The sequence below is a fragment of the Fringilla coelebs genome (genome assembly GCF_963513975.1).
Source record: "Fringilla coelebs genome assembly, chromosome: Z".
Lineage (NCBI taxonomy): Eukaryota > Metazoa > Chordata > Aves > Passeriformes > Fringillidae > Fringilla > Fringilla coelebs.
Genome location: NC_140031.1, coordinates 25,617,358 through 25,635,010, shown reverse-complemented (window position 1 = coordinate 25,635,010; position 17,653 = coordinate 25,617,358). Strand labels below are relative to the sequence as shown.

The 17,653-nt window shown below is 41.0% G+C and overlaps 1 protein-coding gene across 4 annotated transcripts; it reads right to left on the bottom strand.

Annotated features, from left to right (window-relative positions):
• Nucleotides 1-499: 499 nt before the first annotated feature.
• On the bottom strand, nt 500-17,627 carry ANKRA2 (ankyrin repeat family A member 2). 4 transcript variants are annotated; one of them, XM_084225387.1, is made up of 9 exons: nt 17,439-17,627; nt 16,579-16,967; nt 14,476-14,634; nt 13,400-13,465; nt 11,971-12,068; nt 11,685-11,810; nt 11,227-11,293; nt 11,060-11,140; nt 500-636 (listed from the first exon to the last, which is right to left on the bottom strand). In XM_084225387.1, the coding sequence occupies exons 2-9, from the start codon at nt 16,865-16,867 to the stop codon at nt 587-589; spliced, it is 936 nt and encodes a 311-aa protein (XP_084081513.1). In that variant the 5' UTR covers nt 16,868-16,967; nt 17,439-17,627; the 3' UTR covers nt 500-586. The 4 variants fall into 4 exon arrangements, with proteins under 4 accessions (XP_084081513.1, XP_084081510.1, XP_084081512.1 ...); XM_084225384.1 differs by lacking the exon at nt 500-636 and adding an exon at nt 8,740-9,537; XM_084225386.1 differs by lacking the exon at nt 500-636 and adding an exon at nt 8,740-9,537 and having other exon boundaries at nt 16,579-16,961.
• Nucleotides 17,628-17,653: the final 26 nt, after the last annotated feature.

The window sequence follows — 17,653 nt, the reverse complement described above, 5'->3', positions numbered from 1 at the left end:
ACAAGGAAACACTGCTGCCTTTGGATCCATAGATGTAGTTCAAAGGTAAGTCTGTCTTAGTGTCTTCTAACTGGCATCAGAGGCTACAGAAATGATTCACTAGAGCGAAATCAGAAGACTGACCTTTCAAAACACTTAACGACTTAACCAATGCTGAAGATGCCACCACTTATATTTTTTGCCACTATAAACAAAGAAAAATGAATACTAAGTATTTACACAAAGAAAAACAAAAATTTATTGTTGTGCCTGAGAGAAACACAAAGTATGTGGAGTGAAGCATGCTGTTAATATTGCATAATCACCAGTTGTCTGTGCTTTTTACATAGGGATTTTTTTCCTGTGAGTAAAGCTTTTTCTTTGCATAGATTTTTTTTTTCCGCTGTTTGCTAACTCTTGACTAAGTTTTCCTCAGGGTGTCTGAATCATAGCTTATGAAATAGTGCTGGTTGGTCCCTGCAAGATCCTCAGAAGACCCATGGAGAACTTCAATTCCATGTTCCCTCAGCAGCATAATGGTTCATAGTAGAAAGGGCATATGATGCAGGTAACAGCTTCTGAAAAATTACCATCTTCACCTTTGTACTCACTCTTGTGGGAGGTGTTGTGATGGCTGTCTGACAATTGCTTGAAATTCTGCGGCAAAAAGATGGAAGAAATTTAAATTCCATTGTCTTAATCTAGATTCCTCTATTCCAGTGTCTTCACATATAATTAAAAAACGCATTTTCTGAGATATGTTTTGAGGCAATAGCTAAGAATTAGTTTTATTTCCTATATGTTATCTCATTGCTGACTAGAATTCAAGAAAAAATACAGAGCAGATATTGAAGGTTCGTTAGTTAGAACAAGTATTTTCCTGTAACACAAATAATACAGGAAAAGGAAATTCTGTTCTTTAAGCATACTGATGTAGTTTTGTCTATACATGAGATGTCTTGCAATTTAAAAAAAATGGCTCAGGTTGTGGTATCTCGAGGAAACACAATTTGCCTTTTATTTGCATTCTTTTTCAACAAATGTGGAAATTCAGCATTTGTTTTTACAAAGGACATTAAATCTCAGTATTAAATTTTTAATACACAACTTTACAGTAATTGGCAGGTCATCTTATTTTACTTTAAAATTACTTACAAGAGACATTTTTCTGGATTTTGATTGTGAAACATTTTTTTCTCTCTTGCTTCCAAGGCATGTCAGATTTGTTGTTTCTTTCATCTAATCTAATCATGCATGATGCAATAAAACTGGTGTAAACTCTACGTAAGAATACAGGTGTCAAAGCCTGGGGGACAGATAATGGAGCAAGGATTTCACCAACATCTGCAAGGTCAGTTATGTTTTTTTGATTCACTTCCCCTAAGGCTGATTCCATTTCAGATTTCAGTCTCTTGAAAGAAATGCATCTCTGCACTGGCTCTCACACCACCTTTCAGAGATTAATTCTGACCTAGTCTACATCTTTTATGTACCACAGATGTTTCCGTACATAGAGTCAGAGGGAAATTAAGCCAGAAATCCAGGTTTAATCCATGGAAGTTTGGAATTTTTTTCTACATTTTCCCCTTTTGTGTATTCAGTCACTTTGTTATTTCAAGGTTAGTGTTTTTAATTCATTATTTCTCCGGCTCTGACTCAGAGAACTTGGCTGGATTGTTCTCCTGCCTTGTAGTCCCTTTCATCAGAATCACAGTGCATATTCTTTAAATAGTACTCATTTTCTTTGTGTATGGATTTATTTTCAGATAGAAAAAAATTAGCACAGTAGAGACACTGTACAAGAAATACAGGAACTTGGTGTTTGGACTCACTACCCATGGACTGGCAGGATTAATGGTGTATGGATGTCAATAGATGCCAGACCTCTAGTGGACACAATGCTTGGAACCGTGAACATTACATGGGGAAAAACCCTATGTACTGTTGGGGGAGAGCTGCTGAAAAGTCTCTTTCAAAAGCTTATCTATTATCTGTGCAAAACTGTTATGTCCCATCCTTCATTGTAGCTTTGAGTAAGTGCAGAAGTCCCAGAAATTTAGGTAACATTGTCTGATTTTTTAAACTAATTTCAAAATCTTAATTGCTGTTTTGACTGAACAGCTACACTGGGACATCCCTCAGACTGGAGGACGAGAGGCTGGAGAGCAGCCCTGCATAAAGTGATGTGAGGGTTTGGGCTGGGGACAAGTTGAACATGGTCAGCCGTGCCCTGGCAGCCAGGAGGGCCAGCTCTGTTCTGGGGGACATCAGGCACAGCATGGCCAGCCAGGCAAGGGAGGGGATTGTTCTGCTCTGCTCTGAGCTGGGGCAGCCTCCCCTCGAGTGCTGGGGGCAGTTCTTGGAGCCACAGTGTGAGAGAGATACAAAACTATTGGAGAGTGTCCAAAGGAGGGCCACAAAGATGGTGAGAGGCCTTGAGAGGAAAGCAGTATGAGGAGCAGCTGAGGTCACTTGGTCTGTTCAGTCTGGAGGAGACTGAGGTGACCTTATGGCAGCCTACAGCTTCCTCATAAGAGGAAGTGGAGAGGCAAGCACTGATTTTCTCTCTGGTAACCAGAGTTTGGACATAAGGAGATGGAATGAAACTGCATCAGGGAAAAGACTGAACATGAGGGAAAGGCTCTTTATTAAGAGAGTGGTTGGAAATATTCTGTGATCCAAAGAGCTACAATGGCTCTAGAAGAAGGCTGTAGTGCAGGAGGCTGTGGCTTTTCTCTCCATACAGCTTTCAGCCACTGCATGAAGGATATTTAGGAGCTAGGAGTTCTGTACTAGCAATTAGACTTTCTTGTACCAAGGAAATTTCAATGTACAATGTGTTGGCCTAGTTGTTCCAGGACTAACGGTGGAAGGCAGGAGGAAAGAAGTCAGGTACTGTCAGTGTTCCCACAGATGCCGAACACTGCTCATTAAGACTCCCTTCCCCCTGTGGCAGACTAGAGAGAATTGGAGGCACGCCAAGCTGTGTGATCAGCAAGACCCACTTTCTTACTCCGTGCAGCTTTGGTGGCATGACGTGTAGGAGGGACTTCCCCTTTGAACATCCATGCCAGCACTGGCAGTGAGGGTGCCAGAAGACTGTGAACATCAGTTTAACCGATGGACATATAAATTGCAACCATCAAGTCTCATCACTGGATTAATTGTGGTAATACCTTTCTTATAATTTCTTTCTCATTATTTTCATTATATATTTTCTAAAGTGTTACCTTTATGCTTTTATATTATTACCATAGATAACAATAAACAAAATGGCTATATACATCCTCTCCATTGCAACCAAATTGTTCTAAGGCAAACTCTGCACACACACACACACACACACACACACATATATATACAACCACCAATCATTCAGTGTGTTTTCACTCTGTTATTTGCAAATATTCAAATGGATTCTGTATGTGTGGTGTTAAAGTAACTTTGTTATAAAGATATAGTTTTTGTTTCTGTTGTTAATTAAGCCTAGATGTAGTGCAATCACTGATATAAGTATGCTTGTGTTAAAATGCCTGCTTGGATGGGATAACATCCAATGAATATATGAAGAAGACACCTGCTACAGATATGCCAACTATTGGCGCTCACCATCTGAAGACAGGTGAACCAAGGCCCACAAATTGGAGGTGCTAAGAATGGACTAAAACCACAACCAAGGGAATACGCATGCTCTAAAAGGTGGACCCAAGAAGATTTGCTAAATAGTTTTTGGAACATGTAAACTAGTTTGGGGAAGAGTTTACTATGCATAAGGGTCTATGAATATGCAAGAGGCTGATGTAAGGGAAAAGGTATTTAAGGGGAGTCTCCGAAGATAAGAGTGTGGTCTTGGCTGAGTGCCAACATGCATCCGGCCCGTAATAACCTTTGTTATGTGGTCCTTGTTATGGACAAAAAAAGGGTTATCCATTTTTTTTTAAATTGCAAAGCTCACAACTGAAACCAGTAACTGCCAAGTGGGAGTTCTAACTATTTATGGTTTATAATTTCATGTTGTAATGTCCTGTTAACTGTTTCTTTTCAATTACCGGTTCTCAGTAGCTGCTGGGCTGCCCGAGAGTGGGGTACCAACCCCCCCACCTTCGGCACGGCCCGCCCGGGCCGGGGATGACCCGGGAACGACGGGCCGCTCCCCGTCCTCAAGCACGGGCCCCAGGTCGAGCGGAGGGGGGCCCGTGGGGGTGGCATGGGGGCCGGGACCGGCGCAGGGACCAGCCCGAGTTCCTTTCCTGCAGGTGCAGCTGCTGGGCGTAGCCCTGCTGTTTCCTGGGAGATTGCACCCCGACAGATTGACATGGAAATGTAGTCCTTAACTCTGTTGTATCAGTATCACCCTGCCTGAGCCAGGTAAATGACGGTGGAGGGGAGGGGACCAGGAGTTGATATGCAGATTAAGTGGAGAGCCAAGATGCACCGGGAGAAAGATGCACCAAACGCAAGCTAATAAACCCCTAAACCGGCGAGCCAATTTGGAATTTAGAAATCAAAGTAGTGTCTAGACATCAGGGGTGAAGTCTGGAATCGGCAGAGGCTCTGAAAACCTTAATGGCCCCTCACGACAACCTAATATTATGTCAGTCAGAGCCAGGACCTAAGATTTTTAACTTCAAGATGCAGGATCGAGGGGTGTATACTCCTGTCTGCTCAGGTGAGGAGAGAATCTTGAACTCTACCCCCTGGTGGACAAAGCTGTATTTGCTTCCTACTTGTCTGAGTCGCTCCTGCGAGCGACCATGGTCAGACTATGGACTTGTTTGGCCTATAAGCATTGAGCTGATCACTTTTAATAAAGGCATTAGAAGGAGAAAGATCTCCTGCCGTATTAATTCCAATCCTTGTCTCCTATTATCCTTTAGTAAAATTTTAAAATTTTCACAGGAGAGTGAACTTGTTTTTCACACACTCTACTCCACCCAAAAGGATCTATCTGGTCATTATTCAAATCCCTATAGACTATGCTCAGTGTGAAAAGCAAGTTCACTCTCCTGTGAAAATTTAAGAAGTTTAATAAAGGACAATAGGAGACAAGGACCGCAGAACAAAGGTTATTACTTATTACGATGGCACTGCGCACAGTCACCACTTGTTCTTACATAAGCCTATTGCATATTCGTAGACCATTATGCATATCCATAAACTAGTTTACATTTTCCAGGTACTGTTTTACATGGCCCCTCCTCGGGTCCACTTTTTTAGAGCATGCGTGTTGCTTGGCTGTGGTTTTGGCTCCTCCTCTTTTATCACTTCCAGTGTGGGCCTTGGTCCACACTGTCTTCAGATGGTGAGTGCTGATAGTTGGCATATCTGTAGCAGATGTCCTTCCTCATCCTGTGTTCATTGGATGTTATCCCATCCAAGCAGGCATTTTAACACAAGCAGAGCTATTTCACTACTATGTCTAAGCTTAATTAACAACAGAAATAAAAACTATATCTTTATAACAAAGTTACTTCAACATCACACATATAAAATCCATTTTAATATTTGAGAAAAGCCAGTATTATAATATGTATCTAAAACATTCAGCACAGTTAATTCTCTCATGTACTGGATACTTTTTTCCATAGCATTCCACCTGCTTGGGTGCACTACTAGATCATGCTTGATCTACTACCTTTCCTTCATGCTTGACAGGAGTTGCCTCCAGGGTCTAAGTTTTTCTCCTCTTCCCAATCCTCTTGGCAATGCCCATATCCTAGGGTCGGGGATCCAAGATGCCTGGCTTTACTACTGTCTGGTTTCACATTGTGGCCGGCAATATCCCAGCACTGGGCCAGGCAGGTCACCTGGGGCTCGCTTGACTGCTGGCTGAAATCTTCTTGTGCATCCCACAGCTCACCCAGGGATAGAAATGGGGTGATTATCTCTGCCCCTGCCTCTTCCTCCTCTTAGGAGAACCCTGCTTCCTCCTCATTCCTTCCTGTGTAAACTGATTTGATCTTGCATTTCTTCTTCTGTATAGGGGCATCTGCTACTGTCACCTAAACTGTGTGAAAAACCAAAACTACCTGACAACATTTTTAGTGTTAGATAATCAAGGCATTACTTTACTTCTGGCCAGAATGTTGTTCTGGCCAAGATGTGCAACAAATAATTTCACCCACACATAGCCTGGGTGTGCAGAGAATATAATTTCATGACACATGAATTTTACCGGATTTATCACAAACTTTATATACAGTCAAAATGAAAAAAATTCGTTGGTTCAATGTTCATTGGTTCCAAGTTATGCAGTTCTTGGTATTTGGTTTCTCATTGGTTACAAATCTCTTTGCCTCTGACACTAATTAGGTCCTCATTCTTATCTCTGCTTTCCCTGACCAGGTGTCTCTGACCTGCCAGATATGTTTGGAATCGAAGTTCCGTTAATGGCCCTTGATGGCCGTTGCTGGCTGTTACCTTTTGTGTCTCTTCTGTGCTGCTCCCAGTCTGTTGAGATGTTAAGCTCATCAGGCCTCTCCTAGTGGAACAATGGCCTTTCCTTCAGATCCTTTCCTTGGGGCAAAGGCGAACAAACCTGACTTAAGTTATAAAATAAAAAATTTCATACTTATATATTTTGCGACACTACCAGCAGAGGTTGTTCTGGATCAGCTGCAGTCTGAGTGGCCACGGTGCCTGTTGGTCTGCTTTCTTCCCTCTTCCTTGAGTGTGCTGTTTAGGGTCAAGCAGTGTCCAGGAAAGAGTAGCCAGGGTCCAGCACATTGCATAACTCTGTGCCTCTTTGGAACTGCTACACCAGCTTTCCTTCACATATTATGTGACTTGTTATATATATTAGAGTTAATTCATGCTGTATATATGTGTGTATATAAAATATTGTAAAATCCAACTCATGTCTTTGACCACCTTGGCTGGGAGCAGAGTCTTATTTCTATTCAATTAGTTCCCAGACAATGTTAAGATAATATCACGTCCATTAGCTTAAGAATGAAGCCTTCCAGGCCATGAGTGTCGACCTCCCAGGAATGTTTGAGCCTTTCACGAGGACCTGCACCTGGAGCAGATTGCATCTACCGTCTTGAATACTGGCACCACTCGATTACATGTGAAAGAAGGAAATTCAGACAGCCATCCAGACACTTGGACTGGCTTTTGCTTCCGTATTGTCTCAGTTATACATGTGAAAGAAGGCTATTCTGGAGAAGACCAGACAGCCATTGGGACACCTGGACTGGCTTTGTATCTATATGGTCCCAGTTCTACATGTAAAGGGACACGAAAGGACCTTCTGTCATTCTTGCCTCAGGCAGAATTCACGGGATATAAGCTGGCTGTATGAGACAGTCGGGGTGAACCACTGGCACTCTGTCACTCGGATCCAGGTTCACCCAGCGCCAAATTCCGGAGTTGACGCTGTCTTGGCTGGGGTTGGTTTTTCAAAATTATATTTTGTTATTGATCTAATAAATCTTTGTTAATTTTTTTTATAATTTGGCTGCAGATTTGATCATTTATAACACGACTTTATCAGGATCTTGTAGTTTTTCAGGAGTGAGAGGAAAGATGTGTGCTAATGTCTTTACAAATAATTTTATGGGTGAAGGTATGAGTTAACGTCTTTGAAATTAGTCTTACTGTCTCTATAAATTCAAGGCAGCAGATTTGTTGCAGAGACCTGACAGCTTGGCTCCTGAGATAGACAAGAGTCTGCACAAGCCTGAACTTTTGAACTTTGGGGTAAAATGACAGGTTCAAGGGGGCATATGGGGTTGGCAGTTTGGGAAGGCTGTACCTTCTTAGTACCTCAGCCAATGGGGAAGTGAATAGGAAAACGTGTGGCCAGGAGTTTAGCATAAAAGGAGGCTGCGCCCTCTGAGAGAGGAATCCCCACGGGCATGGGCCCCAGAATAAAGTTGAATGAGGTTGAAGGACTCCTCTGTCTCCTTTTTGGACAAAAACCTCTGGCGTTTGTGGATTTTCCTGACACGGGTGAACTTCCAAACCACTGAAGCACAATAATCCTTCAAAAGCTGGCCCATTTTTTCCCACATTCCATGCCACTCATGACTATCTACCCTCAGGGCAGATATCTGAATAACCTCCCTAGAAATATCTGAACATGATGTAAACCGCACTGACGAGACCTGCCAGACTTAGCAACAAGAACATGCTCTTCTAAACCATCCAAAGGGAATTCAGAATTCTCAAAAGCTCTTGTAACAGGAGTGAAAAGATGGGGAAAATCGTCCTCTCCAATTCTCCCCTGCCAGATTGGACATGACTATTAAGAGAGTCCCAAAACGTAGCCTGAGGTAAGGGTAGGAGAGCAGCACTGAATACATATCCCAAATGATCCTCACTGCCCTTGATGTTAGCATGCCATGAACTGATGTCACACAGTACAGCAAAAGAACAATCCTGATTCCTCTCCCTCCTCTGAAAGATAGCATCAGGAGGAGCACATACAGGAATATACAAAGGGTTAGGTACAACACCCACACCAACAGACGAAGCAACACTGTGACCAGCGGCTCCCTACCTAATGCAGCAAATGCTTAGATCAAATTTGTTTCCAATTCCCTCTGATTTTATCTGTAATCTTAATCCTTCCTGGTCCATAGTACGTGCCAAACAAGACTGCTGTGGTTTAGAATGGTACTGCCCAGTTTAGTGCTCCCACTGAGACGATTCAAACGCACTGCCACTTGCTTGCTCTCCTACTCCCTCTCTGCTTTCCCCTGGGGTGAGATGGAAAGGGGAATTCGAGGCAAAAAAGGTAAAGATCACAGGTTGAGATAAGAAAAATTTAATGGTCACAGCAATGAAGTAAGAAAACAAGCATTAATAGCAACAATGTACAAAAGCGAGAGCGATTCACATGCAAAATTGCTTACTGCAGAGCTCCACCGACCCCACTGCAATCAGTCCACCCAGACTGGAAGGAACTCCTCCACCCTGGAAGGGACCGCCTCCTTCTCTTAGCAATGAGGCAAGGTGATACAGAATAAGCTCTCCGCCCTAGCCCCCTCCTCTCTATTGCAAAAATGAACCTTGTTCTGGCTCCAGCCAGAATAAATATAAACCAGGGGTCTCAAAAACTTCACACAACGTGCACATTTTGGTATTATTAACAATACAGATATCTATCTTTTGTGGTGATATCCCTCAATACCTAAACACATTTCTTCCTGTGAACATGTATCAATGATGTGATGAAGTAGGACACTTGGCATAGTGCCACCCACTGCACTCAGTGTAAACATTTAGATGGTCAAAACTGGGTTTATTTACAACTAATTTCATGCATGATAACTGCTTCTTCTAAAATTATATAAAATATATTTAAGAAAAGGATGACATTGCACATATGTATTAACAACAGTGAAAGGAGAGGAAGAACACTAAAAAGCTTAACTAAAGCCAGCAAATAGTTGCACTGAGGTAAAGTTACAAAACAACCAACTCTTGTCATTGGTTAGAGCTAAACAGGAGTTCAAATCTCCAAGCCAAGATGTGGCACCTGCAGAAGAGCCAACCACTATTCCTTGATATTTTGAAGTAGCTTTAATAAATGAGACTCAATAACCTGCTGAACTAAAGCAGAGAAAGAGATGAGGTTAGTATTTATTTTTTCTGTATTTTCAGAGTTATACTGTTTTTTTAGCACATATCTGCTTGTCCTGTGCAATCATTTAATAAAAAACCAGACATGTATATATTCACTCTGTGAATAAGTCAGTATTCCTTCAGAAAATAAAAGCCTTATATAATGCAAAACCAATACCCCCAGATAGACAAACTATGTTTTTGGGGGTCATCATCAGTCTTTGGTTTGAATAGACTGCTAACACATGGAAAACAAATTTTTAGCCTACAAACAGAAAATAGGAAGAAACATTTATGAGAAACTTCTGTGAAACACTTGGAGACTGAGATCTTGAAACAGTCTTCTATGTAAACTCCTGTGAAGTTGTGCTGTGCTGGTTTCAGCTGGGGTAGAGTTAATTTTCTTCTCAGTGGCTAGCAGGGGGCTGTGTTTTGGATTTGTGCTGAACACAGAGTTGATAACACAGAGATGTTTTTGTTATTGCTGAGCAGGGCTTGCACAGAGCCAAGGCCTTTTCTGCTTTTGGTACAGCCACACTGGGGAGGGGACTGGGGGTGCTTGGCAGGCTGGGAGGAGACAGAGCCAGGACAGGTGACCTAGACTGACCAAATGAATATTCCAGACATGTGGCACCAAGCTCACTGTATGAAGTGAGGGAAAGAAGCACACATTGTGATCATTTGTCTTCCCAAGTACTCACATAAGCTGAGTATGATGGGGCCTGGCTCTTCTGGAGATAGCTGAACACCTGCCAGCGCACGGGAAGCACTGAATTAACTCCTTGGTTTGTTTTGCTTGTGTGCACAGCCTTTGCTTTCCCTATTACACTTTTTCTCTCCCTGATCTCTCTGGTGGGTAAGTGAGTGAGTGGCTGTGTGGGGCTTAGCTGCTGCCTGGGGTTAAACCATGACACAGGCTCATTCATAAGCCCAAGGCTGTGCTTGGAGAAGCTACACATACAGTGCTCAGCTTACTTTTTGATTTCATTCATTTCTGTAATGGCAGACATTTCACAGCTTTCAAAATGACAGCAGCAGTGAGGGAAAAAAACAGTAAGGAGTCCCTTCTTTGCTTCTGGTTTCTATAACCAAGCCAGATATTATAATTCACTGATTAATGTCTACCTCAAGACAAACTAGAGCTAGAGCTGATCTGACTGAAGAAAGTTTAGCAAACTACACAACATCATTCCAGTCAAGTAAAGCGACAGGTTCAGGAAGGTTGCAGGCCTTATCTGAGTCATGGCTGCATCAGCCCTAAACACCATTGTTTCTGTCCAATGATATAGAGCCAAGTCAGGGACATTTTCTTACTAAGTACCTGACTTTCCGAAACAGGAATGGAGGCTCCTACCCATTTTGGCCTGATGCATTTAGGATTTTTAAGAGTTGTAGGACAAGTAACATGTTAAGAGCTGCAAAACCTCTACTGGGCCATTACAGCAGCTACATCAATGAGGAGCTGCAAAAATTAATTTTTTTAAAAAGAGTTTACATTTGCAATACTCACCACTCCGATAGCCCAAGGCTACAGCCAAGTCCATGGAATTATAGCCAGCATCTGTTTCAATAGTTGGATCAGCACCACTTTCTATGTAAAACAGGGATAGAATCTTGTATTTCTGACAGTGAGAGCTGACCGTACATTATTAATGATAATTTGGACAGTCTGCTTACCAAGAAGAATTTTAACACATTTCACATGGTTCCCATGTACTGCATATAGCAAGGGTGTGCCTCCATTCTGCAAAAGCAGAGAAATGCCTCAGACACTTAACAATTAAGCAGTCCACAACTGTAATTCCTTAACACATGAATATGCTTCTATGTACCAGTAAGAGACTTCCTAGGTTTTATAAAAATAAGGTTCAGTTTTAGATCTTCACAACTTCCATCATTTTTGTATGCTGTTCAAACACTAAGATCACACTTCTACAAGAAGTCAGCATTAGTCTCATTCTCTTTCTACCATGAAGTCAGAACTAGCAGCATCAACTTCTCCGATCCTATGAAAGTTTTGAAACTCTCATGTTTTTCAAAGAGGCAGAACAATTTTCAAACTCAGGCCAGTGCTATGTCCTGCTTCAATTTTCTGACCAAAGCACCCTCTGACTAAATTCAAGCTAGAATCTTACCCAGTCATACTCATTGACATCAACTCCACAGTCGAGCAGCATTTTGACAATATCAGTGTATCCTTTACTGCAAGCCAGTGAGAGGGCACTTTCTCGCCCCTTCCCCAGAATCTGAGGATCTGCACCCTGAAATAAAGTATCAAAATAAAAAAAAAAAGCAAATTCGAGGTTTTACACAGACATTAACTTTAAAACTTTTAAGCTTGTAGCAGCATTGACAAACTGAGGAATGCAAAACAAACTAAAGAGTAAATTATTTCAAAATCAAGTGTGATTTTTTCCTTACATTCTGGAGGAGAAATTCCACTACTGCTATCTGCCCATGAGCTGCAGCCCACATCAGAGGGGTAAATCCTTCTTCATCCTTATGATTGATTAAATTTTCTGTTCAAAGAAAAATATATAACTTAGTAATCCTTTTCTCACTGCACTGTATCCGCTGGTGAAATGTGTTCATGGTAACATTTATTCATCAGGAACCAGTGTGACCTAAATGTCATTGTCAACTTTAAAAACAAAATTCTGTCCCAGTGATGATGGTAGTATCTCTATCCAAGAAAGAAAAACACATCAAACTGACCAAAGAAAAATTTCAGCCTTTAGTTTAAATTTTAAGTTCTATAAACCAAACTCTGTTTTTATTAAGAAAATTACAAGTTGTCTGGGCTTTGCCTTTGTAAAGAAGATAAAGGATGTTTGAAAAATAAAGAGGTACATCCAGTATTATACTGTAGACTGTGTTTTTTTCAATAGAGTGAGCCACACAATTTTGTAAAGAATGAACTTGTACAGCAATATAGATAAAACAACTCCATTCCCTACAAAGTTTGTGTAGTCAATAAGGTGGCCTGTGAAAACAATTAACGACTACATTGAATGCAGCTGGAAGAAGAAAAGAACTTCTTTTAACAACTAGCTGACAAATATTTCAGCTGGATTTTTTTTTTTTTAGTATCTAAGTACTTTATAAATCCCATGCTTATCATAGCACCAAAATAAGCATTTTTAACTGCTACCAACACTCCAGAATTGATTTGCTTTTCACATACATGTCTCATTACAAAGTATTTAGACTCAGTGACTCCTTACCTGTTTTCCAGTAAACATTTCAACAAGGGTGCACTGAAAGCGTGGGTGATTACTATTAGTGCAGTAAGAATATACTATTAATGTTACTAATTCATAAATATGTTAGGGAGAGCTGAAATTTTGTACATGTACTATGGACACACGAATGCCACATTATTCAGAATGTGTAGTAATTACACTGCAGGTGTGAGGCATGGCTTACATTAGTGACATGCAGGTCTTTATGCTGATTGATTAAATAGAATGGGAAAGCCACCATTAATAGAAATATGTTTTAAATGACAAAGATAAATTAAAAACAAAATTAAATAAACTGCTGTGACAGAACTAACATATTCCTTTCTTAGTACCGTGGATTACCTACATAGCTAGAGAACGGGGGAGAAGAAGGGATTCACCTACTGCTGTTAATGTTAAATGTTTTAATTTAAAATGCAAATGATACAGGGAGTGAATAAGAGATTAATACAAAACATTCGTCCACATCTGCAAAGAACAGATACCTCAAATGTCCTCCAATTTGTACCAGAATTGAGGACTTTATAGCTTCGGTGAAAAGGTCAAACACAACAGCATATAAATGGCCCAAAGAAAAAAAGAAGGCATTTAACCTCCTTCTGTCCCACCTTGTTCAATACGTGTAGCCAGATATAACATTTCTCCCTGAGCAGCAAGCTGATGAACAGATAAAGCTGCAAAAAAGGAAGCAAAAGCCGTGTTACATACACTAGTTTTCATTCTGCTCTATTTAGAGCTGAGCATAACATGTCCATTGGTTTCAGCAGTACAGAACTTGGAATCAAGAGTGTAGATGATTTTACCATACGCTCTGAACTTAAATCACAATTAAACACTGAAAATTTTCTGAGAAGTTTCATAGATTTAGGTAATTTTTAAACCAATGCAGCAGTCATTCTTGAAAGCAAGGATACTTCCCACACTGATTCTTTACAAAGTAACATGCTCTCTTCACTCTTGTTTGGTCAGCAACCCAAGATTACTTTAAGACCCATTTATTAAATGAAAATAAACATATTTTGATAAATTAAGGATGTTTAATTAAGAATCACACTTGAATCACCAGAAGACCTGTTCTACTAGTCAACAGAGAAAGCCTCTCGTGTGTCTCCCACTCACTACAATGCAGAACAGATCAGACATTACAAAACTACACGCAACTTGAAATATTGAGAGGAAAACAAAGATCGTGGGATTTCTTTTGTTATTTCAGAGATTATGAAGAAATAGCCTCAGATCCCACAGAAAACTGCATGGGTGCATGGTTTTGAAAACTGCAGCTTGGAGCAGGCCTGCAAGGTAATCAGGAGGCTAAACGTAATAAATTATCCACATGATGTAGTAACAAAATTAGCTAATGATTACATTAACTGTAAATGTTCACTCTCCTTCTCCAAGTCACCTCATGAAAGTTGAGTTTGTTCAGAAAGATGGCATATTTTCTTCAGTGGTTTTTCTGTTTTTTTTCCTTCTGGAAATAATAAACTTCAGTCGCGAATTCCATACAGCAGGTGGATGACTATTTTATGGCTAGATCCATATGAAATTAGACAAGTCTATCTTAGAGGTTTTTTCCTACTTTTAAGTTCATTGCAACACCAAAGAAAAAACTGCACAAATTCATCAGGCATCCAACATACAGCTCACAAAACAATTATTAAGAGAAAGGCACAAAGATACTTACAGTTTACAAGTAGAGGTGTTGTAGAGACTTCATTTCCCCTGTGTTTGTTAGTTAGTGTAGTTGATTGTTTTATTGGTGAGAAATGCTTAGTAGTTGATGGAGTATAAACATGTCTTACTTGGATGCCAGGGGAAGGAGAAGTGTGGCTGTTGCATTCAGCTACATTGAACAAAAAACAGAGAGGATTTCAGTATTAATAAGAGCATTAAAAGCAAGCCATAGATTCTAAGTCAAACTGTAAAGCAGTAGTATCACAAGACCTTTAAAATCCATGTTAAGAAAGCTTTGTGATATGTGCTTTTCCCACTGTATATTGTGAAAGCTGAATAAAGGGCTGCATTAATTTCTAGCATAAAACAATTATGCTACTTCCTAAGTTCAGTATGGCATAATGTTACCCAGAGACAAGTTAGCATTTAAATGATGTAAGCCTTTGTCTTGATTTTTCAACATGCCTGGCATGGATTTATTATGTAAGAAGGCTCTACTTGTCATCTTCTTATAAACACTCTCCAAGACAATAACATGATGCAGCTCAGGTCAGACATGCACTCAGGTACCTGCTCAGCCTTCGCCTGCTCCCTAACCAGTCCACTGCACCAGTGTAGACAACCTTCCTTAACTTCTTCACCAGGGCTCTTCCCACTCCTGGATAAGGTTTTAACAGCATTATGAATGCCTGATGAATACTTATCCAGGAGAAAGACAGGTTCCACACTAACTTACATAAAATGCAACAGCAGGTCATCGTTTAGAATTCAGGAAGTCCTTCACTACTGATGTGTTCCTTCATACTAACTCCTATTGGCTTTCTCCTAGAAGCTAATGGCATTTTATTATATTACTATATTTATATGTTGTCTTGGCTTCTAGTTCTCAAAAGTAGCTTTTGGCTTTGAGATTAGATACTTAAAAGACATATTGAAGGATTAAACTCCATATTGGCTTAATTGATTTGACACCAGTAATTAATGACTAGAATCCAAGTAATACATGCACTGAATTTACACCATAGAGAATTTTGTGATCATAAATGCAAGCACAAATTCACTAATTTAAAGAAGTAGAGTGTAACAGGAAACAAGAGTATGTTTTCTTTGCCAGTCAAACAGCTACAACTGACTGTATTGAATTAAGAGTCCTACCACAGATTTTGACCTGTGATCCCTGGATTTGCAGGACTACTTCTAAGGGACTTAAAAATGTTACCCAAGAAAAACTACCCTACTGCTGATGGGTGTAAATCTGCCACTCAGACTGGCAGCTCTGCTAGTGAGCACTTGGGGCAAAATCAAAAACGTTTGAAAACTACAATGGCTGAAATGCAGCCAAACAACACAAGTCAGTGAAACAATCAAAATTCAGAGGAGGCCTGTGTTTGCACTTGTCACCGGAAATAGGTCACATGGACTTCCGGAAAAGATACAGCACTACGGGTCTGAAATATGACACCAAGTGCCAGACACCACAACAGTTAAGAGGAAGAAGATGGCAGTCCTAACTTTGCTCCGTATGGATATCCTCAGCTGTGAAAAAGCATGGATCAATTGTGATGAAGCTGCCCAGCAGCGGCGGGATTAGCTGCAGGGATCCCGCCCTGGAGCAGCATTTGCTTTCGAGCAGCAGGGAAGCAACATGGCAAGCCCATGGCTAGGACCAGAGGCTTTGTACAGCCACAGTGACAAAACACACCTGGCCTATGTTGTCTTTCATCACCCTCATGAAAAGGTACAACGTGCTGCTGAAAGCTCCTCAAGTGCTCACAAAGTGCTCCCAGTAGTGTTTTGGATAGAAGCTGACTGCTGTAGGACATACCATACAGAAGCAGCTTGTTTTCCTAATTAGCATCAGCTCTTTCTAGCTAAAAATACTCTTTGTGCCGTGATGTTTCAGTTAATATAAATATTCAAAATGTAGTATAAAAATTATTCTTGGAAAAAATTTTATATTAATAATCCATTAAGCATGTAATAAAAACGTTAGAGGAACATCTTAGAAAACTGATCAATACACTTTATAACACAGAAGCTCTTTTTAAAAAAAACATAATAACTTAACAGGATGACACAGTACACAGATAATATTTTGTACCATAAATTCAACCTTTAAATAAGACAGATGCGACTTCAAGGTCAGAGTTGACTTGATCTTGAATATTTTTACTGTCCTCCTCATTCAAAGACTTCACAAATCGTGAGCAGACATTCATATCAAATCTATTGGGCAAAATGAATTTCATCCCCATGGTGACACTCTGAGCTGGGCCTTCCTCTGTGCTGGTGTCAAGCTGATGCTCCACTTTAATGTCTGGCATGGGTGGAAGGCTGTAGCTGGTGGTACATTCTTCCACAATTAACTGGGCCCCAACATCTAAGTTTGTTGAAGATGCCATGATCTCAGTCCTGTACAAGTTTCATGCAAACTGGTGCTTCATTGTTTCCAGCCAGGAGCAATTCTGGCCAGCCAAGCCAAATTTTCTGGACAACCTGCAACTGAACAGACATAACACTGGTTGAGAACGCTCTGGTAAAACAATGCATAAAAACACATAAAAACTTCAGCAGTGTTCACCAGTCAAAACACTGGTGAAATATCAATCTTGATGCTGCATAAGTTAGTGACCAAAACCTCCATTTATGTTTCAGCACCTGGATGTTTAAATCAAACTCCATTACTAAGTCAGTAGGAGTTTCGTCCATGTGAAATGATGCTTCAGAATATTTGCCTAGTCTCAACAAAGAACCCCACGCGACAACCAGATTTGTACCAAGCTAAGAACAAGCTATGACTTAATTTCCCAGAAATATTAGACTTGAGGGAACAGTTAAAGCGACTTTAAGCTCTCATATATCTTTTGCAACCTGAGCAAAATAAACTGCTTCTACCACACACGTAGAAAAAATCCCAAATCCCCCTAAACCGACAAAGGCAACACCAGAATACCCGTGGCTTGTTCACAGTACCGTAGGAAGTCTGGGCGGGGCCGCGCTTCGCGCGGCTCCCGGCACGTCACGGACTGTTCCTGGAGGCAGTCCGTGAGGACAGGCCTCCTGTCCCCTGTCCCTGGAGGCAGTCCGTGAGCACAGGCCGAGATCAGACCCCTCACCGCCCGGGCTCGGCCTCACCTCGGCTTCCAGCCACCGCCGCTGCCGGAAGTGGGGCCCGGCGATTGGCCGGC